Below are 27,588 nucleotides of genomic sequence, written 5' to 3' on the forward strand. Positions count from 1 at the left end.
GTCTGACTGACTGTGCTGAGGATTATGAAGACGTGGCAACTTTAAGTTTCTTTGAACAAAAGGGGGAAGGTGTGTAACAGGGGCTCAGGCAGAACCCCTGTTACTGGGGAAACCCGGGGCACCGGTGATTAAGAGAACTAAAACACAGTGGTGGGAGGCTTGTCACACCAGGCGAGGATTAGGGTAATCATGGCCACTGCCACCCATAAAAGTGGGAGAGCAGTTGCTGCCAAGCTGATGGAGCAAGAAGGATGCTGCGGGGAAGGCCAGCAAGTTGGATGTTGGACCGGTGAGATGACGGATACTTACCCCAGGGGGTAGTGGTCAGCTGGCAGGATCCCAGGGAGGTTGGGAATGTGGCCTTTGGAGATCAAGCTTCAGGAAACAACCAGCTCTCGAACAAAGTGGCAGAGAGACAGCCATGATTGGGAAAGGAACTACAGGAAAAGTTCGCTCAGGGCACAGGAGTTGACAGGTAGCTGGCAAGACCATGGGAAGGCTGGGGAACCAGACCCCAGAGAAGGATCCCCAGAGTCAACCGGCTCTCAGTGGAAGTAGCAGAGAGGCAGCCACGGCTAGGAGCAGAGCAGCAGGGAAGCTGCAATCAACTAAGTGGTGATGTAGCTGCTTCCCCGTTAATGAGGCAATTAGCGCGGTCAGCTGCATTGTATCCACTTCAATAAAGATAGGCACTTGGTGAATCTAACACCTGTGTGGCCTTGTGTTTCTCACCTTCTCCCCTCAGGAATTAACATCTAAATCTTTTTACCATCTTCTTAAGCATGGCAGGCGAGTCCTGGGGAAGAGAGGGGACGTACAGGTGATCCACACCTATAGTCACCTAAACCCATTCAGTGCCCCTCTAGTTGAAATAATTGCTCACCCTTGTATTAGTTACTGAGCTGATTGTCAGCACCCATCTAGGGGCAGCTCCCAGCCAGGTGGAGACTGTGGCTGCCCCCAGCCAGTGGCAACAATATAGTCAGCATGCAGTTTGGGGACTTGGGCTGGCCAGGTTTGATTCTGACAATCAACTGATTGTGAGGCATAAGCCCCAGAGAGCCCCGGTGTACGGGCATGCCACACATTCAATTTAAGGCACCATACAAACTAGCTATAAAATGTTCTACGTTATATGTGGAACATTTATATGGGTGGTTTGCCATTTTATGGCACCTTAAATTGTATGCACATGTAGCACCCCTACCGTTTATGCCATGAGTAACATGTAAATTGTGGCATAAATGCAACATGTAAAGGGACACTGAAACATCTGGGGCTGGTTGCTGTTACAAACAGGATATTGGGCTAGACAGGTGAATTATGAATCTGTTCTTCCAAACAACTACACCCCTTTCAGATGCCCTATGAATTATGATTTTAATTTATTTGTAATGTATCTGTTGTCAAGGCTTGATTTTTCCCCCTGCAAACATTAAACTTGTCAAACATTAAATTTGTTTTTTCTGGTTATTATAGAAGTTTTCTTGATTTGTGAGATCCTGAAACCTAAAATTTAAAGAAGTCTTTGCTTTAAGCACAAGGAAAAGGCATAGTGTATTGCTGATATATGCTGCAGGGTATTCAGTAAGCATTATTCTGAGGATCTTTTCATGACTTCTTTTATTTGTGCATCAATACAGGATCTAAAGGCATTTTATGAATGTCATTCAACCTTGCAATAGCCCTGTGAAGAAGGTGGCATTGCACCCATTTTACACATAAGAACAGAGAGACGCAGCAAGTCAGATTCACCCTTGCAAAAATATTTGTGGATTTCAAAGAGGATTTCCTTATTCTCATTTGAACATTCTATGTGAGGGTCAGTGATAATCTGCAGCATAGATAAAGGTGTAATGAAATCATACCTGGAGCATTGTATGTGGTTGTTCCACAGGTATGCCCTGTGGAGAATATTTGAAAGAGAGCTGCTTGGCAGCCCACAGTAATCACTTATCCCTGTTTCTGTGACTAGGAACAATCAGTCTCTCCTTGCAGATGCAGGTATTAAGCTACACTGTGAACACACTTTTTTAAATGCTTCTATCATAGATTTACATGCATGCTATCACCTGAGTTAATCAATAACAAGGATTGTTAGAGTGAGAGTTGACTAGCTATAGAGGTGGTTAGAGCAGCTGGATTTGCTAGTTATTCATTTAGCCAAAATTGTACACACTTAAGAGAATGTGGAAAAAGAAAAAATGAGAGATAATAAAATAAAATAAAAATAAAATAACTATATTTGCATCTCTTTTTGGCAGTTCATTTTTGTATGATGCAAGGCTGACACATCCAGTGTGTATGTATATATATATATATAGATATAGATATAGATATATATCACTTCTTTTTAAGAGCTGGTGTGCAGAAAAAGATATCCCACCCCAAGGAGAACAGGTATTTAGCTAGAAAGCCATGAACTAGATGAGTTGCTCCCCCTATACAATGAAGTTTGCTTCAACACAAAGCTCCGGGTGGTTTTAATTTCAAACTGAATTTCTAATCTTCTTTTCCAGACTCTCAGAGCAAAAGAGAAGATTCTTATGGTTTTATCGTTCCTATTGTAATAATGAAAATTGCTCCCTTCCTTTGGTCTTGGGCAGTGCACCCAGCTGGGATCGAAAGGCCATCTCAGAAATGTATGCAGTGTTAAGGGATTGGAGATTTTCTAACCCTTTGGAGGCACTCGGGCTTCTGACTTTCAGGTAAGTGAAAATTAAGGAAGTCAGAGAATAATAATAAATAGAAGGAAAGCCTGCTGATTAATTCAGCACTTTGATGTGTGCAGCATAATACCAAGATTTGGTTCATTGACTGTCTGCTTTCAGCTATGCTTCTGTGTCAAAGTAAAGACGTAATTGGAACTCTTCTGCTGACCTTGAGCTGAATATACCAGCCCTGCCTTCTTGGCTGAGAAGGTTAACTATTTTTCAGGATAATAGAAAGTGTATTTCATTCTCTATAACAGATTCAGTCAGTTTCTAGTAACAGGTAATTAGTCAACTACTTAACACTTATAGCATATCTTCAAATTGCTGTGCAGAGACAAAATAACAGACATGAGACTGAACTATGCTCCCAGGTCAAGTTGCCATATAAAACTACATCTGGACCTAACCTCTGCCACTGGCCCTTTCATCTAAAACACAGTGAGCCAAAACTTTCATATTTTCTAGGGTAGGAAAAGACCTGAGCAGATCATCGAGTCCGACCAACTGCCATGGCAGGAAGGAGTACTGGGGTCAAACGACCCCAGCAAGGTGTCTATCTAGCCTCCTCTTAAAGACCTACAGGGTAGAAGCCAGCACCAATTCTCTTCAAAGTTGGTTCCAGATCCTAGCTGCCTTGACAGTGAAGTAGCGCCTCCTGATATCCAGCCTAAATCTACCTTCTGCCAAGCTTGTGACCATTATTCCTGGTCACTCCTGGTAGTGCACAGGGGAACAGAGACTTCCCCAGTGCCTGCTGGTCCCCTCTGACTAGTTTGTAACAGGCCACTAGATCCCCCCTCAGCCTTCTCCTGTGGAGGCTGAACAGGTTCAGGTCCCATAGCCTCTCCTCGTAGAGGTGTGCCCTGCTGCCCCCAATCATGCGAGTGGCCCTCCTCTGGACCCTCTCCATGTTGTCCACATCCCTCCTGAAGTGCGGCGCCCAGAATTGGACGCAGTACTCCAGCTGCAGCCTGACCTGTTTGAGATGCATCTGTGGATCCATGACAAGGTGCGGTTGGCCTTCCTGACTGCCTCCCCACACTGCCGGCCCATGTTCATCTTGGCATCAATGATGACTCCAAGATCCTTTTCTGCCTCTGCACTGCCAAGAAGGGAGTTCCCCAGCCTGTAGGTATGGTGCCAGTTGTTCCTCCCCAGGTGCATCACCTTGCACTTGTCAGTGTTGAATCCCATCCTGTTCTCATCCGCCCACCCCTGTAACCGGTCTAGGTCCAATTGCAGCCTATTCCTCCCTTGTAGCATGCCCACATCCCCCCACATCTTAGTGCCATCAGCAAATTTGAACAGGGTGCTATTTACCCCCTCGTCACTGATGAAGATGTTGAACAGTGCAGGCCCGAGGACCGAGCCCTGGGGGACCCCACTGCCCACATCCCTCTAGGTCGAAAATGACCCATCCACCACCACTCTCTGGGTGTGACCCTCCAGCCAGTTGGCGACCCAATTGACTGTGTGGGTGTGGACACCACAGTCCCCCAGTTTTTAATGAGAACAGGGTGAGAGACAGTGTCAAAGGCCTTCCGAAAGTCCAGGTAAACTATGTCCACTGCTACCCCTGTATCTAAGGATTTGGTGACCTGGTCATAGAAGGCCACCAGATTGGTCTGACAGGACCTGCCACTAATGAACCCATGTTGATTGCCCCTAAGTATAATCTCCCCTGCTGGCCTCTCGTGGACATGCACTAGGATAATTCTCTCAAAAAGCTTGCCCAGGATTGAGGTAAGACTAACTGGTCTATAGTTTCCCAGGTCCTCCTTCCTCCCCTTTTTGAAGGTGGGAACCACATTGGCCCTCTTCCAGTCCTCTGGCACCACAGCAGAGCACCACGAGTGCTCGTAAAGCCATGCCAGGGGTCCCGCAATGACCTCAGCCAATTCCCTCAGTACTCTAGGGTAGAGATCATCCAGACCAGCTGATTTGAATACATCCAGTCCTTCCAGAAGTTCCCTAACTAGTTCCTCACTAACCCTTGGCCTAGGTGCGCCACCCCGGTGTCTGAGGGGGGCCCAAGGGCGGTGGCTGTTCCGGTCCCTGCTCAGGAAAATGAAGGCAAAGAAATCGTTAAGAAATCAGCTTTGTCATCTGGTGTGATGACCAAATTTCCTAGCGTGTCCTGCAGGGGCCCCACATTACCGGGAACCTTGTTTTTGCCCCCAATGTATTTAAAAAAGGACTTGTTGTCCTTGATCCGGGAAGCTAGTCCCAGTTTCATCTCCACCTTGGCCTTCCTGACTGTGCCCCTGCATCCCCGAGCAACCGCAGTATAATCCTCTCTGGTGATGGCCCCTCCCTTCCATTGGGTGTGCGCCTCCCTTTTAGCTAGGAGACATTCCTGGATGCTTTTGGTGAGCCATGGGGGCTTTTGCACCCTCCTGCCGCCTTTGATCTGTGTTGGGATTACCTCCCTTTGGGCTTGGAGGATCATCTCCTTAAGGAGCGACCACTCTTCTTGGACACCTGGCTCCCCTCCCTTCCGGGACCTCAATGATTTCCCAACTATTCTTCTTAGCTCATTGAGGTCCAGCCTCCTGAAATCTATAGGGCCGCTGCCTTGCTGCAGGCCTTTGCCACCTTGCGCTGAATGGTGAATTCCAGCAGGCAGTGATCACTGTTGCCCAAGTGGTCGAGCACCCTCACCCCCCTCACCATGTTGTCACCCATGGCCAGCACCAGGTCCAACAAGGCATCTCCCCTGATGGGGCTGTGCACCTCCTGGGTTAGATGGAGGTCCTGCATTCTGGCTAAGAACCTATATTGAGTGGTCAGACCTGGCTGCCTGCTCTTCCCAGGAGATGTCTGGAAAGTTCAGGTCACCCATGAGGACCACGTCCTTTGACCTAACTACCTCCATGAGCTGACTTAAGAATTCCTGGTCTAGATCTTCCCCTTGGTTGGGTGGTCTGTAGTAGACCCGCACCGTTAAGTCTCTTTCCCCGTGACTGCCTTGTATTCTAACCCAGAGCACTTCAGAGTGCCCCTCCTCTGATTCTTTGCTAATTGATGAGAATGTGTATTCCTCCTTAATGTAGAGTGCCACGCCCCCACCTTTCCTCCCTGTCCTATCCCTCCTGTACATCCCGCCCCCACCTTTCCTCCCTGTCCTATCCCTCCTGTACATCCTTTGGCCCTTGATATTCACTGCCCAGTCATGTTTCATAGTTTCATAGTAGCTAGAGTCGGAAGGAACCTAGGAAGATCATCTAGTCCGACCCCCTGCCTTGGCAGGAAAGAGCACCGGGGTCAGATGACCCCGGCAAGGTGCTCATCTAACTTCCTTTTAAAAATCCCCAGGCTAGGAGCCTGCACCACTTCCCCTGGAAGCCGGTTCCAGGCCCTAGCCTCCCTGACTGTGAAGTAGCGCCTCCTACTATCCAGTAGCGCCTCCTAATATCTAATCTAAACCTACCCTCCGCCAGCTTGTGACCGTTATTCCTGGTCACTCCTGGCAGCGCACGGGGGAACAGGGACTCCCCCAATACCTGCTGACCCCCCCTGACCAGTTTGTAGCAGGCCACAAGGTCCCCCTTTAACCTTCTCTTGTGGAGGCTAAACAGGTTCAGGTCCCATAGCCTCTCCTCATAAGGCTTGCCCTGCTGACTCCTGATCATACGAGTGGCCCTCCTCTGGACTCTTTCCATATCGTCCACGTCCCTCTTGAAGTGTGGCGCCCAGAACTGGACGCAGTACTCCAGCTGCGGCCTGACCAGTGCCGCATAGAGGGGGAGGATCACCTCCCTGGACCTGCTCGAGATGCATCTGTGGATGCATGACAGGGTACGGTTGGCCTTCTTGACTGCCTCCCCACACTGCCGGCCCATGTTCATCGTTTCAGTGATTCCCCACTATGTCTGGGTTGGTGTCAGCTAGCAGGAGGGTAGGTTCCTCTTGCTTGTTTCCCATACTACGAGCATTTGTGTAGAGGCATTTGAGGCCTCCTGTGGATGTGTGCACTGACCCCCTACTTTCAGCATTACCCTGGCCCCTGTCGCTTACCTGCGTATATGTTCTGCTTGTTGGCCTAGGCTGGGCTGTACTTGTGGGTGTTGCTTGGTTTGGCAGTCCAATGCTTCCTCCACCCTCGTCTTCCCCTTTCCCCAATGAGCCTAGTTTAAAGCCCACCAGAGGAGATCTGCCAGCCTAGAAGAAAACACACACTTACTTCTGGGAAAGGTGGAGCCCATCCCATCTGAGCATGTCTCTTGTCATGATGTGCCAGTCATTGTCGAGGAAGCCAAAGCCTGCCTCGAGACACCATTCCTGAAGCCGCCAGTTGGTCTCCATGATGCACGTTGCATGCCGTCTTCCACATCCGCTCACTGGTAGGATAACAAAGAGAACCACCTGTGCAGCTATCTCCTTTAGCATGCACCCGAGAGCATGGTAGTCTGCCATCAGGCGATCAGGGCTTCTAGCCACATCATTAGTACCCACATGGATTAGGACCATGGATTAGAATCAGTGGGCTGGATCACAGCCTGGATCATCCCCTTCACGTCCTGAACCTTTGCTCCAGGTAGGCAGTAGACCTCACATGTCAAGGGGTCCTGGTGACAGATGGGGCCCTCTGTACCTCTCAGAATGGAGTTGCCTATGACGATCTCTTGACGCTTTTTCCTCCTGGCCTGCTTAGCTCCTTCAGCCTGCTCAGAACGTGGAGAGCATGGAGGTGTTTGAAACTTTGGTTTCAAACACCTCAGATTTTAGAAAAATTCAGATCTGATGCCTAACTAACGTTGCAAGTTTGTATAATTCAATGGGTTGCCTTTGTGGGTGCCTTTATGCCTATTAAATTTGTCCCCATTACTTGGGATATATTTTACTTGTGATCTCACCTTCAGAAAAAATAACTTGTGGCAGAAAACTCATTTCCCCTGATATCTTAGGGCTGGAAATAGAAGCAGGGAGGGTTCATCTGAATCTACATGTGAAAATGCCAAATCACTGAATAAAACAGTTGTGCAAATGTTGTACTGGTAAGCCTTTTCTTGCCCAAGCATGGAGTTTTTTCTGCTTAAATCTGCCAATCCTGCTTTGCAAACCAATTGGTACATACCACCCATTTGAGTAAAAAAAAAAAATACTTTTTCAAGAGGCCACCTAATCCCTTTGTCCAGTGAGAACTTGAGTGAGAACTGCCCAGTTCTGTGATGGGAGCCCTTGCTGCTTCTCATCAGGGAGGCACAAGGTTCCAGGTCCTCCTTCCCCTCTTGCATAGGGTCAGGACCCTTAGCCCGCAGGGCCCCTGTTGTCTCCCCTTCTGAGGGTTCCCTCTCCTGTGGGAGACCCCTACAACTCACAACTCCTATCATCGCACGGCTGTTTCTGGACCCACTGGGGTGGCCTTCCACTGCTAGGGCTCTCTCTCTCCCTGTGCAGCAGTCCACTGTGGCCCCATCCTTCTGCCCAGATAGGTTGGAGGCCCTGGCTGCCTCATGCTGTACCAGGGCTCAATCAGCTCTTGGACCATGTGGCCTGACATGGCCTGCATCAGTTACCTGGCCATGTGCCAGGGAATGGGACTCGAGCCACCCAAAGGGGCTCCCAGAGCCCTGATCTGCTCCTGGATCTTCTGCGCAGTGACCTCTGCACCATGCCCTTTGGCCGCTTGCCAAGGGTTACAGACCCAAGCTGCCTTGAGCAGCTCCCAGGGTCTCAGCTCCATGCAGCAATCTCTGCATCGCACCCTGGCTGCCTGCCAGGGAATGCAGACCTGGACTGCCTCAAGCAGCCTTTAGGTCTGTGCCCCATGTGCCAACCACACCAATGGGGCTGTGACATCAGTCCTGGTGAGAGAAGTCTTAAGGGATATTCTGGGTGCTGCTTCACCCACTAAGCAGCTTTTCCCCAGCTCTTGGCCCCTTCTTCCATCTCCATTCCCCTGGCATGTCTGCCACATGCTGAGCATGCAGTTTCTTTTATTCACTTTGGAGGTTCTGCCCCCGAAGTCTTGCCAGACCTGCAGAATGCAGGCTTCAATCAAGTCAAGGAGGCTCTTTGCCCCTCCCCACCCTATGTAGAAGGCAGGGCAGGGCCAGCCCCACCCAACCCTTACCCGATTGGTGGACAGGAGGGCTGTGGGAAGCTTCAGTCACTGATTCAATTCAGCAGGGATTTGACCCAATTCAGCAACCAAGTCTCTGAATCTGAATCGAATCAGGAGACCCATCAATCTCTCTGAATCAAATCGAAAGCCTCTGATTCGATTCAGAGAGATTTGATGATTCAGACTTAGATACAACATTGTTTTTTCAACATACCTCAAGGTACCAGGTGGCACATGAACGCTAAGATGGTGGGGCAGATGGAGCGTCCCACAGGAACGTTAGGGGGTCCCCAGCACACTTGGCAAAGGACCCAAAAGTGGACCAGAAGCACTTTGGTCCACTTTCAGGTCCACCACAGACTGTGCAGGGGACCACCCCCACCCCCGACTTGGCGACTGGTGCCTCCTGGGTCTGGGGGGGCACCCAGGGTCCCCCTGCAGCTGATTGCCAAGCAGGGAGGGCACGGGAGTTCTGCCACTGAGCACGCAGGAGGGCTCCTCCTGTGCTCCTGCGGGGCACTCCATCCAGCCCATACCTGGTATCTTGACATATGTAGAAAAAACATATAAAGCTGTGTCTATGGCAAAATCACTGATTCTCTGAATCAGAATTGAATCTGTAGATTTGGATTTGGCCAAATCCAAGTTGGGACAGTGATACGAATCAACTAATCAAATCACTGTCCCCTGAAGGATGTGGGCAGTGGGGTTCCGCAGGGCTCGGTCCTCGGGCCTGCACTGTTCAACATCTTCATCAGTGACTTGGATGAGGGGGTAGAAAGCACCCTGTTCAAGTTTGCTGATGACACTAAGATGTGGGGGGATGTGGGTGCACTAGAAGGGTGCAATAGGCTACAAGCTGACCTTGACAGGTTGCAACGGTGGGCGGATGAGAATAGGATGGGGTTTAACACTGATAAGTGCAAGGTGTTGCACATGGGGAGGAAGAACCGGCATCACACTTACAGGTTGGGGAACTCCCCTCTTGCCAGCACGGAGACGGAAAAGGATCTTGGAGTCGTCATTGACTCCACGATGAACATGGGCCGACAGTGTGGGGAGGCAGTCAAGAAGGCCAATCGTACCCTGTCATGCATCCACAGATGCATCTCGAGCAGGTCCAGGGAGGTGATCCTCCCCCTCTATGCGGCACTGGTCAGGCCGCAGCTGGAGTACTGCGTCCAGTTCTGGGCGCCACACTTCAAGAGGGACGTGGACAATATGGAAAGAGTTCAGAGGAGGGCCACTCGTATGATCAGGGGTCAGCAGGGCAGGCCTTATGAGGAGAGGCTACGGGACCTGAACCTGTTTAGCCTCCACAAGAGAAGGCTAAGGGGGGACCTTGTGGCCTGCTACAAACTGGTCAGGGGGGATCAGCAGGTATTGGGGGAGTCCCTGTTCCCCCGTGCGCTGCCAGGAGTGACCAGGAATAACGGTCACAAACTGGCGGAGGGTAAGTTTAGATTAGATATTAGGAGGCGCTACTTCACAGTCAGGGTGGCTAGGGCCTGGAACCAGCTTCCAGGGGAAGTGGTGCAGGCTCCTAGCCTGGGGATTTTTAAAAGGAAGTTAGATGAGCACCTTGCCGGGGTCATCTGACCCCGGTGCTCTTTCCTGCTAAGGCAGGGGGTCGGACTAGATGATCTACCTAGGTCCCTTCCGACTCTAGCTACTATGAAACTATGAAACTATGAATCGGGCTGAATCTGAATCGAATACAGCTTTGCACACCCCTAATGGATGGGCTCCACCAATCAAAACGAAGATTCCCCAAGCCCATTTGAGCTGAGCTAAGTTGGTAAGTCTGACACACGATAAGATAAAGCTATGATATATCATGTTTGGATTATCTAATTTAAGGGCTTCTTTTATAAAGTCTTTTTTCAGGCCTTGTGCTCTGATTAATCTGATCTGGTTTGGTTGGATATGTTACTTACTTCCCTTTGCTGATCAAGCTAGTTGTCACATCTGCAAAAGTTCACTCTGTGGCGACTCAGGCAGGCCTTCTGCTTTACCCACATTTTGTAGCTTGACATGGGTCCCTTGAAAATGATCAAAGTTGGCAACAAGTAATTATATATTTCCACCTTGCCATATTCAGTCAACAAAAACATATAATCATGTAATAGGATTCTAACTAGATGTATGTAAGTCAATTCTTCTTATCAAAAGATAAAAATTCATTTGTTACAGCTGTTACCTCTATTATTGCAAAAAGCAATTATTTGCACCTGGCCTTGCCCAATATTGGTGGCTTTGACCAACAGACTTTATCTACTTTCCCATGCTACTGCTTGCAGCAACATGGGAGCTTAAGCACACACATACTGTCATAATTTAGTCTGCATTAGTCATTGTGGTGTTTCAGTTATTGACCATGTCTGAGGCCAATGCCACATGTGGGCAGCTCAATTGGCTGATGTGAAAAGGTAGAAGTCTTTCTTTTTTCTCCCTTTTAATTGTTGTATCCTTCAACTATCCCAAGCACTTTTTTATGGCTATTTAAGTGCAACTAGGAATCCGGCCTTAGAAACGAGAGGGGCTACATTTATCTCAATATTAATTTTAAAAGGTGTGTTTCAAAGATGTCTATGCCCTGTGAATGAGTTAACCAGGGGGGTAGGTTTCCAGCTGGCTAAATGGTATATTTTTAAACCATTAAATAATTTTCATCACTTGTGTGCTTGTGTTGTTAACTTTAGCTTTGGATGGTCACTATGACCTTTATTTAGTTTAGACTGTATGTGCTTTGGCTAAGCTGTTTAGGAAGGCTTGTTCAGCTTGGGTCTGCATTATATTTGGCTCTCACAGCTTTTACTCCTCTGTTTCTGATTTCTGTGAGCAACAAAAAGTTGCCGTAATTTTTCTTTTCAGGAGTTAAAGTTTCAACAAGATGCTGTGCTTAAAGAAAGTTTGACAAAGAACTAAAGCAGAGGTGGGCAAAGTACAGCCCACAGGCCAGATTCAGCCCACCAAGTAATTCCATCTGGCCTGCAGTAGGTTCCTCAGTCCCACCCAGCCAAGGCATAGTGGGCAACCTGGGCCATGGTGCATGTGGCTAGTCCTGCCATCCCTGGGTGCAAAGGGGATGCCTGGCATAAAGTGCAGCCAGCCCTATCCCTGTGTGTAGCTCTCAGGCACACCAGGACCTGGGTAGCACAGTGGTGGGGCAGGGCAAGAGCAGTATGGAGCATAAATTCAGCTTCCTAGAAGTCGCCACAGCAGTAACTCCTTCCAGCTTCCTGCCACAGCTAGTGTCTCTGCTGCCACCACCCCCAGACCCAGTCTTGCTGCACAGGCACCCCAGTCCATCAACCCCTGTGGATAGGGTCCACTCAGGTAGATGAGAAGGGGCCATGGGTGGGCTGTGGGAGGGAGGAGCTGGGGCCGGGGCCAGGATTATGTGGCAGTGACAATGTAAGGTTCAAGCCCAAGGCAGAGCCACAATCTGCTCCCCATACTTCCCTATGAGGGGCTGCACATCCTTGCATGGACTGGGCATTGCTCATAGAACCAGTGCCTATCATAGAAATGTGGTGAGTGTATCATGGCTTGGACCCGCGCTGTCACTACCCCATGATCCTGGCCCTGGCCCTAGTCCTGGCACCACCCATGCCACTCCCCATCCATCTACGGCCCCTTCCCAACTGTCCAGCCAGGTGCACCCTGCCCACAGGGGTTCCAGGTCAACCTCCATAGAAACCCTGTCTCCTCCTCCATGGGGCACCCCGAACTGTGAGTGTGGGGTGGACAGTCCTGGGGCCAGATAGGATAAATTGGTATCTCCCTGCCTTCCTCCCCCTCCCCTCCCCCCCCCCCCCACATGCTAGGCAATGTAAACAGCTGTGACTGGGGACTGAGGATGGGTCAGCAGCCTTCCTCACCCAGCCCTTAACAGCTCACCAAAGCTTCTTAAGTGGACCTGCAGCCCAAGTAATTTCCCACCCCTGATCTAAAGGAAATGCTTTTTTCTTAGCCTGAGTGCAACTGTGTAATCCACTAAGAAATGCTTTCCATTTAATTAAATGAGGATCAAGGGTGGCTATACACATGCAGAAAGGCTGCTCCAAAGCTCTGATTAATCAAGTCTTCTGGCACTCCAGCAGACTGCAGCATCACATGCATCAGTGTACCCATAATGAAATATGGTGGGCGGGGATACTTTAAAGCTTATCAAATGACCTTTAGTTAAAGCACCCGTGCCAAAATTTCTCAGCATGGGGAGACACTGATAGACATGACACTCAGTGGCTCTCAGAGCTGCTCTAATTAAAGCACTTCTCCCCTCCACATGCACCGCCCCACACACCTCCTGGAGCACATCTATAAATGCCCCCTATGTCTTTGGGGCATGATAATGGGGAGTTGTGTCCCTAGGTTGTTCATGTTTAGTCCAATGCGTTGGTAATCAAGGGTCAAGAAATTGTCACTGTACTTGGCACTGGTAAAAATGTCTGCTATCAGTTTAATAAAGGACACCACTGGCAAAGATTTTCAGAAGTGATCAGTGATCTTTAGGTGTGTCAGTTGTGAGCTGCTCAATTTGAGGTATCTTGAAGGGACCTTGTGTCCAAAGTCTGGTTCACACCACTTTGTGAAACTCAGTCAAGGCATAGAAAAAAATTGCTAGTGGCTTTTGAAAGCTTTGCACTGAGGAGACTGAATTGCCTTTAGTGTGTAGCCTTCTAAAAATGAGGCATCTTGCTTTACTATTAACCTCACTTTTATAAAAAGAAAGGGAGACAAAAGAAGCCACAGGAGACATGTCATCACCTTGGTCCCAAGCAGGGATGCCTAAAATCAGCACTGACATCTCATGCAATTTAGTAGAAGTTTCAGGAGCTTTGCTCTTCTCAAGATTAAGCCCTGTTACCCAGAGCACAAGTTAGAGCTGTCTTTGCAGTTTGGTGTAACTTAAATTTGCTGCTCACAAGCTATTTAAGAATACACTTTAATTGATATGCCATGTTCTTCTGGCATATCTCTGCCTGTGCTGTTTCTCTTCCACTTTGCAAGCGTATCTCCAGGCTGCCTAAAGATAACCTACTAATTTATGAGAAGGAGAACTTTCAATTGACAATATCTTCATACTACATTTCACAGATAAATGTGGTAGCAATCTTGCATCCAATATATGCATCAAGTGTTGACTCTAAAACCCCCTGGAGCAAATTCTTAAAAACCAATTTAAAAAACAATGAAGGTCTCTTTTAATGAAGAAAGACAGGGGGCAAGGGAAGTGGGCGGGGGGGAAAGTGCAAAATAAGATTTTACACTCTTAGCTTCACCTCTAATTTCAGGGAAGGGTGATTACAAACTACTGCCTGAAAATATGAATTTTCTTAAGGCAAATGTTAGACAGCTGGTCCTTCCTACCCTGCACTGCTCACTGCTGTCGTATGGATTTTCACCTCCACTTTTATTCTTGACTTCTCTTTCTTAACATTTTTGCAAGAAAAACCAAGATGTTAGTTGAACCCTAAATTCTCCACATGCTACGGTAACCAGAAAACTGGTATTGGCACATTTATTTACTCAAGGAGGTTTTCAGGTAATTGAGAAATGCCAAATAGAGTTACAAATACCATCATTTTATATTGTAAGTACATGTACATACTATATATTAGGCCTGTGCAAAGCAGCTAGTATTCACTTCGGATTCAGCCAGTTTGGGGGACAGTGATTCAATTTAGTGATTCGAATCACTGTCCTGATTCGATTTAGCTGAATCTTCAAATCAGCCAGGCCAGGTCCATCCCCTGCCCACTCTTCCAGCCCAGCAATAGCTTCCTCGCCAGCCCCAGCTCCCGGCACTTTAAAAAAAAGCCCCGGCTCAGCAGGTGCTGCGGGGCCGGGGGTGATTCCTGCTGCCCCCCACTGCCCCACGCTGCATGGGGAGCTCTGCACAAGCCCCCAAACCCCCCCTCACTCTCCCAGCCCCCCCACGGGTGCCCCACATGGGCCAGCTCCGGCCCTTTAAGAAAAAAAAAACAAACCCCAGGACCTGCCAGGCGCGGGGGCAATCCCTGCCACACCCCAGTGCCCCATGCTATGTGGTGGGCTCTGCACAAGCCCCTGATGCCCCAAAGCAGCTGCAGGTGTGGTTAGTCTTGGGGCTTTTTTTTGGCTTTTTTTTTCTTAAAGGGCCAGAGCTGGCCCGGGTGGGGCACCTTTAACGGGGGTGGGGGGCTCATGAAGAGCCCCCTGTGCAGCATGGGGCAGTGGGGGCCAGCAGGGATTTCCCCCCTCCCCCCACCTGGCAGCACTGGGTGAGCATTGGGGCTTTTTTTTTAAATTACTGAGCTGGGGCGGGCAGCCATGGGGGGAGTTGAAGCAGTGGGTGGGGGTCGGGGGGGGCTAAGGGAGTGGGGAGGTTGAGGGGCTGGCAGGTGTCCCCCCATGTTCCCTGTCCCCCACCGCCCCTAGTACTTACCAGCTCGGAGTCAGCTGTAGCTCCCTGCTGCAGCCACCAGGGACTGTCTGAATCATCAAAGGTCTCCAAATCTTTGCCAAAGATTCAGGGAGCTTTTAATCAATTTGGACCTTTAAATTGGTCCCTTGATTCACTTTGGATTCAGAGATTCAGCCACCAAATCAGGCCAAATCTCCTTCAAATCAAATTACCACCCAAAGCTTTGTACAGCCCTTCTATATATGTATACTACACTTAAAATTATCATCAGGCTTTTTGCTTCTTCCATTATTTAATGAATTTTTCACTATTTTTGGTAGCCTGAAAAGCTTTCAAAGTTATTTAAAATACATAGTAAAAGGCATTAAATAACCTGAGCTTAAGAAGCTTTATAAAAAAAAACCTAAAGAGCATTTGGAGTATACCTCAAACATCAGAGCTTTGTGGCATCCAGCAAGAACTCCCTCAAAAAGCTACCCATTTTTCACTACGTGCATACAGCATAATTCCAGCATAGTGAAGTGTCACAACTAGGAAGCCCTTATGTTGTGTTTAAATTTTAAAAAAAGGCATTCAAAGTACATCAGTCCTGGTTCTGCAGCTCAATCTAAGCTTCATGAAAGTAGTACAAGAGAACATTGGTCAGCAGCTGTTAGGGTCAAGTGATAAATTAGAAAAAATGACAAAAATTAAAATATAATTTTCCAGAAAATATAAAATATATTCTGATTTGGATTCTCAGCTGCGCAAAGGATAAATCTCCTTTGTATCCCCTGTGTAGTGAAGAGGACCAGGATTTCAGGCACATGGGAATAAGAATGATTTTTTTTCAGTCTGCTTGCACAAGATATAGTCTGTATAGAGGAACAGTCAACAAAATGTTTCTCTTCTAGCACCAAATCTGAACCATTTAGCTAAGCACTTTCAATTCCTTTATGCCTCAATGAGGATGTCTGCAACTGGAACAGAGCATTCCCTTTCTAATTCTGAGAGTCATCCAACATCCAAGTTCTGAAATGCAGGGAGTATAGATTTGATTGAAGCACTTTTCCTCCATCCTGATTTAGAAGGGCCAAAACTCCAGACAGAGTTTCCTAGTCCTTCACTGCCATAAGCATAGTTATAGTTGCTGACCTAATATCACAGGATGTAGTTGATGAGTAGGCACCTGATTAATTTAACTTTCAAGTTAAGTGTGTACGTAAATGCTTTGTGGAATCTACATCAGCACCAGCTAATATCAAATTTAACTTTATTATTGCACAGGTGAGCAGGAAAAGTGATGAGGAGTGGGGAGTCTTGGCTCCATACACCCACTTTCTGCCTGGAGAGGCTAGGGATGTTGTTACAGAGTTACATTTAAACCATCATAAAGGCACTAAAAAGGAGAGCATTCACCAGTTAAAGGGTGTTAATCCAAGACAAGTACTCTCTAAATGTTTTAAAGTAACATCACTGAAGGCACAGTTTTTGTTCAACCATTTTGCCCAGCTTGTTTCAGGGTATTATTAGAATGCTCCAAAGTATTAAAACACTCTACTTTCATTCCTACAGCATCCCAGGATTCACCATTTTCAACTTTCAACCATCCTGAACTCTACTGATCAGGGTGTGGTACTGGCCACAAGCCAACACTCTCTTCCATCCTGACCATTACGAGCACCCAGATTCAGTTCTCAGTTTGCTGCTTACTCTGACCACCTACCTGTAGCTCACCTCATGTTGCTCTATCATCTCTATGCAGATAGCAACAGCAATCAGTCCAACTACCCACTACCTCCTTAGTACTGTATCTCAACTCTGCCCTGGTGTCATATGCAGTGAGCCCACTGGGTCTCAGCTCTGTCCTGGTGTGGCAAGCAATGAGTCTGCTGGGTCTCAGTTCTGCCCTGATGTGAGTACTAACCCAGCTGCACCATTCCAATCCCAATTCAATGAAACACATGCAATATTTTGGTCCTTTATATATTTTTACATTCTATACTTTTTTTCTTCTTTTTCTTTACTTCTCTTTACTGTCTCTTCCCTCCCTCCTCCCCCCAGTTCATTTCAAACAGTGTTGTTGGGTTTTTTTAGAGACTTTTCTCCTCCCAAGCCCCATGCTGGTTTCTCTGCCTCTGAGCTACATGCCACCTGTTCTGTATCCCAGAGTCCAAACAATAGGCTTAGTGTTGTTCAGCTTAGTGGACCAGCCACAACTTAAGATGAAACACCATCTCTGACTGTCGCAAACCTGCACAGCCAGTGCCGACATGTAGGGGGTGCATGTGCATCCCTTGAGAGCGCTGGTGCACCCCATCACAGCCAGCGTTCCCTGCTTAGGCAGCAACCGGGGGCGGCAGGCCGGAGTACTGCTGGCCCCCTTGAGAGTGCCAGCCAAGGAGTGGGGGCATCAGGAGAAGTGCCATTGGCACTTCCAGGTGCATCCCTGGCACTTCTGGGCAGCGTTCCCTCTTAGAGCCAGCTTAGAAGGAACACTGCTTCCGGGTCAGTGCGCGTGATCAGACACGGAGGGAGCTCCCCCGGTCGCTGACTGGATGCTAGGGAAGAAATGCCTCCCCCAACTCGAAAGGTACCAGTTGCCCATGTGCACAGCTCTTCTGTGCCACAAGAGGGTTGGTGAGAAGGGGCAGAACTAAGAGCTAGGGGTCAGAACCATTCCCACCAGAGCATGCACTGCAGCTCCAGAGTGCCTTCTACTAGCACCACGGGGCCTATTCCTTTTTCTCTCTGGATCTGGCCCCTCCCCCACACTACCCCTGCCCAGGCTGCTAGCCGGTCAGACACCACCTGGAACTCAGGCAGTGCCTGCCCAGCAATGGTGCAAGGGGGCTAGTTTTGAGGGAAAAAAAGAATTGGGCCCCCAGGACCCAGATGCATACTCCAACAGGACTGGGTGTTTGGAGCATGGCAGAGTTCAGCAGCTGCAGTTGCAGCAGCCCAAGTTTGGTTCCCATTGACCACATGCTCTGCTGGGCTGTACAGGGTCTGGCCACTGGTAGCGCACACCTGGCTCACATGGAAATGTCCATGGTTGCCAGGTGCCTGGGGCCCCTGAACCCTGATAGCATCCAGGCAGCTCTGGGCATGGAGCAAAGGGCTCAGCTTTGCTGTCCAGGCTGGGGCTGCACAGAACAGGCAGGGAGGTTGTGCCACTGTCAGCCATCTCCCAAACCCAGTGGGAGAAGAAACTCCTGTCCCCCCTAACCCCAGCAGACATGTTCCCTAATCTCTGGGCCCAAGCAGAGCAAGCAAGCTCCAGGCTTCAGCACTGGTTCTGCCTGGTGGGAGCAGGCAGGGCACAGGGACAGCACTTTACCCCCACCAGGCTTAGGAGGTAGCTTTGAGTAGCACAGCCTCCCCACTGGCTCTGTGCAGCCCCAGCCTGGACAGGCAGTGCCGAGCCCTGCACCCATGGCCAGAGCCACCTGACTGCTATGGGGGATTCAGAGGCATCAGGAGCTTTACAACCACAGTTGCTGCTGGGCAAGCCTGGTGGAGGGAACCGGCAGCTTGACCCTGCACAACCTGGCAGAGCATAGGGTCAGCAGGAACCAGCCTTGGGCTACCACACTGCAGCCAGCCACTGAGTTCCAGTCTGCTCCAGCTGCCTGCCCTTGCTTGGACATGTGTCTGAGTTCTAGGGGCTCAGGTATGAGGTGGGGGGCACACTGCAGCAGAGCGTGAAGCTGGGCATACATTCCGTTGTGGGTCAACAGGAAGAGTGAGCACCAGCCTTATGCCCCACAAAGACATCACAGCCCAAGTCCAGCCTTAGCTTTCAGAGCAGTAATCCAGTCCAGGAGGCACCACAGCCTCCAAGTGCTCCAGGACTGCAGACCTGGCTCTGTCCAGTGAGAGCAGTAGGGCAGAGGCATCATGCCTGGCCCTACTGTGCCCCAGTGTCCCCACTCACCCTAACTTAGGAGAGGCCATTAAATCCTGGGATGCTGGAGGACTTCAGCTTGGGCAGAATAGCTGTGGACAGTGGCCACTTCTTAATGGAATAGGAGAAAAATCAGGCATACTAAAGATAATCCTGTCCTGAAGTGGCATAACTTTAAAATTAATAACAAGTGCTTTAAACCACTTACAGGTGCTATTGGGCAGCCAGCCTAGGGGTAAGACAGGCATAGGCACTTATTTGGGCCCACAGGCTACAATAGGGAGTTTTGTTGAGCTGTTGCAGGTCAGGTCAGCACCCCCCTCCTCCCCTTCCCCCATGCACTAAAACTCCCTGTGTAGAATGGGGCAAAGCAGGGAACAGATTGCAGCTCTGGCCCTGCGCTGTCACTGCCCCATGATCCTAGACTAAGCCCTGGATCCTGCTCCCTGCCCACCCATGACCCCATCCCATCAGCCTGGCTGCTTGCCCTGCCTGCACAGCTCCTGGCTGGTGTCCATGGAGATTCCATGTTCATGGGGCAGTGGCAGTGCAGGGCCATGGCAAAACTACAGTCCACATACCCCTACCCCCAGAACCAAGGCTCTGCCCCAGTCCTGGCCACATGCTGTCACCACCCTGTGATCCGGGGTCTCCATGGACACCAGCCAGGAACTGCGTGGGCAGGGTACATGGCTGGGCAGACAGGGAGCTGCATCCATGACTGGGGCCGGGATCTTGGCATGGTGACAAAGGGTGGCCGGGACCCAGGACAGAGCCACAATCTGCTCCCTGCAGACCCCTGCCTGCAGAATCTGAGTATATACAGCTCTGCCCTAGGCCTTAGCCACACACTGTCACCATCCCAAAGTCCCAGGGTCTCCCCAGCCTTGCCCACCCATCTCGCTCTTGAACACCCCTCCCCTCCAGGCCATGGCCCCATCCCAGCTGCCCAGCCGAGTGCCCTTCCCACACGTGTCTCATCCCTGGTGGTGGGTGCAGGGCAGATGGGCAGGTCTGGATGAGGATTCCTCGGGCAGCAGGGCCACGTTCGGCAGCTGTAGCAGCCGGAAGGAGCTGCCACTGCTGGGGCACTGCCATGCTGCCCCAGCCCTGCTGTGCACTCATGGGTGACAGGACCTGCTACATACACCAAAGCCTGGGCTGCCCCCCATGCCTGGGCTGGGCAGAACCAAGGGACCTGCTGTGGGCTGGGCAAAATCCATCTGCAGGCGGATCCAGCCTTCAAGCCAAATGTTGCTCACCTCTAGGTTAAGGGCTCTATGTAACAAGGTCCCCACAGTGGTGCAGGTCTGAAATGCCTTAAAGCCTTAACCTGTGACTGCTCTGAAAACCTAATAACTTTATTATGGCATAACATTCCACAGAATTAACATGTTCTAAACATAACTTGTAACAGTACCCTAAGTCAGCACTAGTTCTAAAACAAATCCAGCAAATAAAAATAAATTGTTACCTCCAAGGAATAAGCAGGAAGCAGGAGTATAAGTCGATAGGTTTAACAGTCTTCTCTGCTATCTGCTCACAATATCATTCTTAAATTCCTGATTGAAACCCAATTGCTTATCACATTTCTAAGTATCATGCTTCTATGTTTAGGACTTACTAAAGTGTGTTAAGGCTTGTGAAAGTCACTTTCAACACAATAATATTAATGTGGTGACTTTAGAACAAATCCTGACATACTATAACAGTGTTGATTGATTTCAGTGGAGTTGCTTCAGAATGCCACCAGTGTAACTAAGAGTAGAGTTTTGACTGTCCCCTCCAAATTCACTTTGGAATGCATAAAGGAAAATATATGAGAATGATGTAGTTAGAAAGCATCTTGTCTATTGAATTTGTTATATCAAACTACAACCTATAAGAGCAAATATATGAGTAGAGCAAACATGTGCCATGTAATGCTTCTAAGAGATCAGCAGTTTACATATCATTTGGGATTTAGATTTACAGAATATTAACTATAAAGTTATGAATCTGCTATGCCACAATGTTGTATTTGAAGTTTAGTGACCAAATTAACTACATGGGAATTCAAAGAAATAGCTGGAACTCTACCATAAGCAACAGATCATCATTAATAGCTTCAGCAGTCTTTTCAAATACCTCTAATCTTGATTAACACACTCTTGGTGGCAAACAGATAGTTAGAATGGGCATGAGTTTAGTTATTTGTGCTGCTGCTTGTGGATAGACGTGCAAGGTAAGCAGAATATAAAACAACCGTGAACTAAAAGTGGAGGCATCATGAACAACAAAATTTCTCTTTGGGGAAGATATAAGATCACAGACCATAGAAGCTTCAAATGGAAAATCTTCTTCATCCCAAGCCCTTCATCTCTCTCAGTGCAGGGTATGGGCCAGAGTAGTAGCTATATGCCATGTTAAACGCATTTATATTTGATCTTAGTCAAATTGTTGGTAAAAAGAAATGAGTAAAAATCAAAGTATAAATACTTTTAGTAAATTTGTCAGCCCTAGTAATAACCTGGACATGAATTTTGCACTGCTGGCTTAACTTGCAAATGCTGGATCACACACAGTGGTTCATCTGTGTCAAACTGGCTATGTAAAAAGCATTTGACACATTTGATGATTATCTTGCTGATCTCTGCCAAGTGTGGAAATGTCCAGTACATACTATAGCATCATGTTGACATCTCATGTTCTCCAGCATATTAGCTTTTAGTTTAATTCTTTTAAAGTCACTCATTTTTATAATTGTGAAGAAAACCTCAGAAAAATTGAACCAAATGTAATTGATATATGAGTTTTCAGACAGCCTGAAACACTAGCTGTAAGAGATGCAAACTACTACCCCATTCATTACTTTTTTGATACTTCTGTTTCATATAAAGGAATCCATGAGGTATTCCACAGCATAATCTCCTACACATCTTGAGCTGGATCTGGACATGCAGGCACTTGCCATTTGTGGTGCCACATACCTCTTTGAGGTGCCACAAATCACATGCATTGCACATCAAACCATGCACAGCACTGCTAATTTGCATTGCCAGGGCAAAATTTGCTACTGGGATTTCCTGGTAGCAACCCCCCGCCCCCCCAAAAAAAAAAAACACAAGAGCAGCTCAAAATATGCCAGAGTGCCATGTGCCAGGACAAAACACTGAAATGGGGGAGCAAGTAACCCAGGGCTGCCTGCTTTGCCGTCTCTGTGCTCTACAGACCTCGCTGAGGCACCTGCGCCCCAGGCAGCCGCTCCCCTGGTGGCTGGGGCACAGTATGCCTCGAAGCAGGGGTTCCACAGTGGAGCCCCTGCACTGAGATGCATAGGAACAGGGGAGCAGCCAGATTAGGGCTGTCTGCTCCCCCATCTCAAGGCACACTGCTCCCCAGACAGCCAGGGAGCAACTGACTGGGGCTCAGGGTGCCTCAGCACAGGGACTCTGCAGCCTGCTGAGATGGGGGAAGCAAGTAGCTCTGGGCTGCCTGCTCCCTCATCTCCACAGGCCACTACTTAGCTGGCTGGGGCATAGGGTGCCTCAGCATGGGGGCTGCCTGCTGGCTAGCCCTGCACTGGGGCACCCTGTACCCCAGGCAGCACCACTGCAAAGCTGATGAGCAGGGGTGTGCATTGCAGCACAATGTAGCAGCACAGATTTGGGCCACTACTATTTGTGCTGCTGCAAATGCACATGCCTGCTCATGTGGACTCAGCCTCGGAGTCCTTCAGGTGCAGGAATAAAAACTATGATTACACTGATCTGGAAGCATAGCGTTCTTTATTTCTAACATTATATCCTTTTTCCTATGGGATTGATTCCCAGCACTTTATGGAAGATAATAGCAGAAAGTAATCTGTTTACATAAAATAAAGGTGAGGGATTTCAGAACTGTGCATCATACTGTTACTGTCTCAATAAGTGACGTTCCTTATCCAAACAGCTTGGATATGGAATGTAGCGAAATGTTCTCTCCACTTACAGAACATAATAGTTCTGTTCCATTGGTCTGACAAAGAGGTGAGTTATTTAATGCAGGGTTGCCTGAGACCGTTCAGTGTATTAAGACTATTAGACTAGTTAAAAATGAAAACTACATTTATGCCTCATTCGTTATCAAGTTAACTATTTATGGCTGCAAAGATCTCTAGGAAATGTTACAAATCCACATGAAGTTTCACCAGTTTTCTACTTTGAACTGATTTAACTATAACAGTGTCCTGCCAACTACACATTTGAAGGCGATCAAGACCAGAAGTTGTTCTCACTTTCCAAGTTAAATTTAAATTTATGGTTTCTTCAGATGCCAGCATAAGTCTGAGGGGAGATATAATAATCTACAACTATGCTTAGAGATGATTTTAGAAGATGTGTAGTCAGTCATTATTAGCCAATCAAGAAAGCATAAAGCAGCAACAGAAGCATTTGTGTGGCTATTTAGGTTAAATATCAAGCAAAATTTACAATGTTACTTAAAATATAACAGAATAAGCTACAGAAGGAAGATTTTGGGGGTTCCCCCTACTATGAAATGTCATCATTATTGAATTGACTTGACCACCATTGTTTGGTTTCAGTAACACGTGTGGTGTATATGCCCAAAACACATATATATATATGGAAAACCACAGTTCTTGCCCTGAAGAACTCACAATGTAAACAGATGACAAACAAAACAACTAAAGAAGACAGAGGTTCAAATGCCTTTACTGCAGGAGAAAGAGCTTCAATTTGGTTCTCCCTCAGACATTGTCGTCCATTTTGCTATGGGTGAATAGTGCCTATCTCCCCTGTTATTTTAGCCACTCATTTCCAAATGTCCTTTGCTGTTATTAAAAATATGCTAAAATGAAGTAGAACTCTTTGAACACAAAGGAGGTTTTGTGTTAATTTGTGTAAAAAAAAATAAAGAACACAATTCTTTTGGGGTCCAATCAAAGTGATTTCTCCCACTTGGTCTTGAACACTAGCCCCAAAAGTTAATGTTTTGCCCAGTCTAACTTTGCAGGTTAGTTTAAGCTGCAGAGATTAAACTGAAACAGAAGTGACAGATATTTACATACCTGTGTTTCAGGAAATGTAGCCACATGCCTGCAGTGGCTCAGGCCAGAAGTCAGGGGGCACTACAGCATGGCTCTCTGGCACATAGCCAGTATGGGTTGTGTTTGCTTCCTCTCCTGCTGCCCCAAAGTCTCTGGGATTTGCAGTCCAGAATTACAGCAGCAGGATTCTTCTGGGTTTCTCATCACTTCCTTTTCCTGCCTCCAGGTGCCTCTGGAATTTGTAGTCCACAGGAGCAGGCAACATTATGTTTGAGCAGGGAAAGGGGTGTTTAACCTCCCTCCTTGGCCCTAGACCCCAGCCAGGGTTTGCAGCCCCATGCCCGCCCCCACCCCTAGATTGGTCTGCATCCCCAGCTGGGTTTGCCCTGCCCCCTTGTCAGCCAGCCCATCTAGGGAGTAGAGGGGCAGAGCCAGCTCTGCTCTCTGAAGCAGACAGCACAGCACAGCCCAGGACTGCACGACATGCTGGGTTGCTGTGGGGCTATGATTTAACTTGAACCAGGAAGGGGTCTGAGATGGAAATTTCATAAACTAGTTTGGCCCAAATCAGTTAAATCTGATACCACATTCAACCAGGTTTATCTTAAATCAGTTTCAGCCATTTTGAAACTGGTTTAGGTGACTGAACTTCTATTCTGTTATAGGTTTAAACCAGTTTCTGATCACTTAAACTGGTTTATGTGTAGCTTCTGTCCCTAGCCTTTGTGGCAGCTCCAAAATCAAAAGCATCTAAGCCTTATTAACTAAATAATAGCAGAGTTAATTAGCTTGGGCCCTGCACTAACAAGGCTATGGTGGTTCCAGTTCTGGAGCTAATACGCAGCTTAAATATCTCTACCTGGTCCTGCCTTACACTGTATAAACATAACTGAAGCACCCCTAGAGTTTCATAGTTATATGAATCAGGGAATTTCCTATTGTCAAAGGAGTAGTTTGGGTTTTTTTATTCCAATTAGTTTTAAAATCATAAATTTGTTTAAATAAAACTCTAAGAATGTATTATAAGCTCTATGTAATCCTAGTTGACTGTTTAAATAATTCTTTCAATTCTAAAATGTTTAAGGATGCTGGACATAAATCCTAGTGAAAGTAATCTTAAAATGCAAATATATAAGAAAAAAGAAAAAAAACTAATAAAAATTCAAAGCAGTGACAAGCTCTGCATTTAGGTTTAACAAGTTGTCAATTGGTTAACAAGATTTGTCTATTGCTCATTCCTTCAGAAAGGTCCATCTTGACTTCAAGATGACCTTGATATTTACAAGCCGAAGAAGCAGTATTGTAACCAAGAGCAATAAATTAAACAGAATCTCATCCAAAAGCAGAGCAGGAAGAGCCATGTTTTCTGGAAGAATTTGACCTCTTTGGACTTTTCAGTGTGCTTTTCATATGCATTTCAATGCACTTTTAACTGAAAATGTCACCCAAAATATGCTGAAAACCTGAGTATATTTCACATTATGATTATTGGAAAATTAGTTTAGAGCATTGGTTCTCAACTTATTTGCCATAATGGGCCACCCTTGCAGGTTTCCTGTGGGCTGCAAGGTGAGAACCACTGGTTTAGAGGAATCAAGTGTTACTAGTTGAATTTTCTGGAAATATTGGGATTAAAAAGCTTTGTCATCCTTTGGCTGGGAAAACACAGAATTTTGTTTCGTCATAACATTTCACTTCTTCAAACGTTGGCTGCTACCAAGGACAAGCAGTAACTCAGTAATAACATTTTCTGCTTGACTTGGTGCCTGTCTAGAACATATTTCACTCTCCAGTAACCTGTTGAACTAGGAGAGAAGGGAAAGGAGGTGCTAATTTACTTATTATCTGTACATATTGGCATGCAAGTCTTTGGGGCACTTGCTTAATCAGATGACAGGATTATATGGGTATTGTGCGTGTGTATGTGTCTGAATTTGAAATCTTCATGAAAATACATTTTGTTCTCCATAGCCATGGACAAATTTAAAAGCTTCTCATTTCTAATGGCTTATCTGGAAGTAAAATAATAATAATAATAAACTCTTGCAAAATAGGCTAATTGGGTACTAAAACGATAATTTATATTTGAAGCATCCCCTCATTCCCCATCAAGGAGCCTGAAGCACTATACAAGCAATTATAAACAATATTAAAATATCATCAACTATGCACTATACAGACAAACAGACTATTAAAAAACTGAGTACAGAAGACCCATTAAAAGAACATTTGGAAGAAGTATGACAGATGACCCATGTTTGCAATGCAGAAGCCAGGACTTTGTAACAGGTCCAAAATACTGTCAATCCATTATCAAAATTAAAACACTTTTATTTAAATTAGAAATAGCTGATTTGATTATCAGGCCCATTCCCTGCCATTGCAGTGGCAGGGGATTGGCATGCCTTTGTTTCCCCTGTTCTTATCTGTAGTACATTTTTTTCTTTTAGGATGGCTTGTGGACAGGGTGTGGGTAAACAGTCAGAGGGGCTCTCGTGGGCCCTTGGAAGATATGGTTCCATGAGAATGCAAGCCACTGGACTCTGGCTCTTCCAAAGCTGTGTTCCTATGTGCTGTGTGTGGAGCACTCTTTGAATTATGCTTAAAAGAACCTATCTAGAACTTCTGGACACAAGTACCTACGCTAGCTCTTTAGCTTCTCTTGATAGTACAAGTGATTTTTTCTGCGGTTATTTCTTCCATTTCTGTTCTTTTTCATATTTTAGTTTTAATTTATCATATTTACTCAAATATAAGACAAGGTTTTATTCCCCAGTCTGCATGGGGGGAGGAAACTCCTTGTCTTACATTTGTATACAAGGAAACCTCATTAAATACCTAAATATCTATTGTTAAACTGCTGCCAAAAGCAGTATGTGCTCAGTAATTGAAACCAACTATGAAGTTAATTTAAATGCAACCAACACTGCACATGACTGTAAAATAAATGGCCCATATGGGGCAAATGGACTGATGAAAACCTTTTCTTTTTGTGTACATGGCCCTTAAAAAATGGTCAGTTGTTCCCCCAGGAGGTAACAAGCGCTGGGCCTAAATGTACTGCAATGTAGGCCAGCACTTGGAGAGGCTGGAGCAAGCTCCAGCATGCTCCCTCGGTGCCAAAAATGTTAATGGGAACCCGTGTGTGTGTCCCTTAAAAACAGGCAGCTGTTCCAGGAGGGAACTGGCACTAGGCCTGGAGGTTCTGCAATACCAGGCAAGTATTAGGAGGGCCAGAGCTAGCCCTGACACCCTTCCCTTGGTGCCAAAAAGGCCAAGATGCCGATGGGACTGTACCACAAGAATAGAATAAGGTGCTTGGTAGTGTCCATTGCACTCAATTCCCTCATCACTGATTCTTTTACAAGTCATGGTGAGCCATGAAATTGAATACATTTCAACTTTCTCTTCACTCCCACAGCTGAGCTATGCCTTTCTTTCCCATTGCCACTGATTCCTGTTTCTTCACCAGCCTTAACT

General features: G+C 47.2%; 1 protein-coding gene across 1 annotated transcript in view; it reads left to right on the forward strand.

Moving 5' to 3' along the window:
• Nucleotides 1-27,588, forward strand: part of PIK3C2G (phosphatidylinositol-4-phosphate 3-kinase catalytic subunit type 2 gamma) — a 367,788-nt gene that overhangs the window by 129,878 nt on the left and 210,322 nt on the right. Inside the window, exon 15 of the mRNA XM_090041603.1 lies at nt 2,520-2,708. Coding sequence (XP_089897729.1) covers nt 2,520-2,708 — 189 coding nt within the window. The remainder of the gene's footprint in view (nt 1-2,519; nt 2,709-27,588) is intronic.

The sequence above is a fragment of the Crocodylus siamensis genome, chromosome 4, assembly GCF_052110815.1.
Source record: "Crocodylus siamensis isolate JL-2025a chromosome 4, ASM5211081v1, whole genome shotgun sequence".
NCBI classification, from domain to species: Eukaryota; Metazoa; Chordata; order Crocodylia; family Crocodylidae; genus Crocodylus; species Crocodylus siamensis.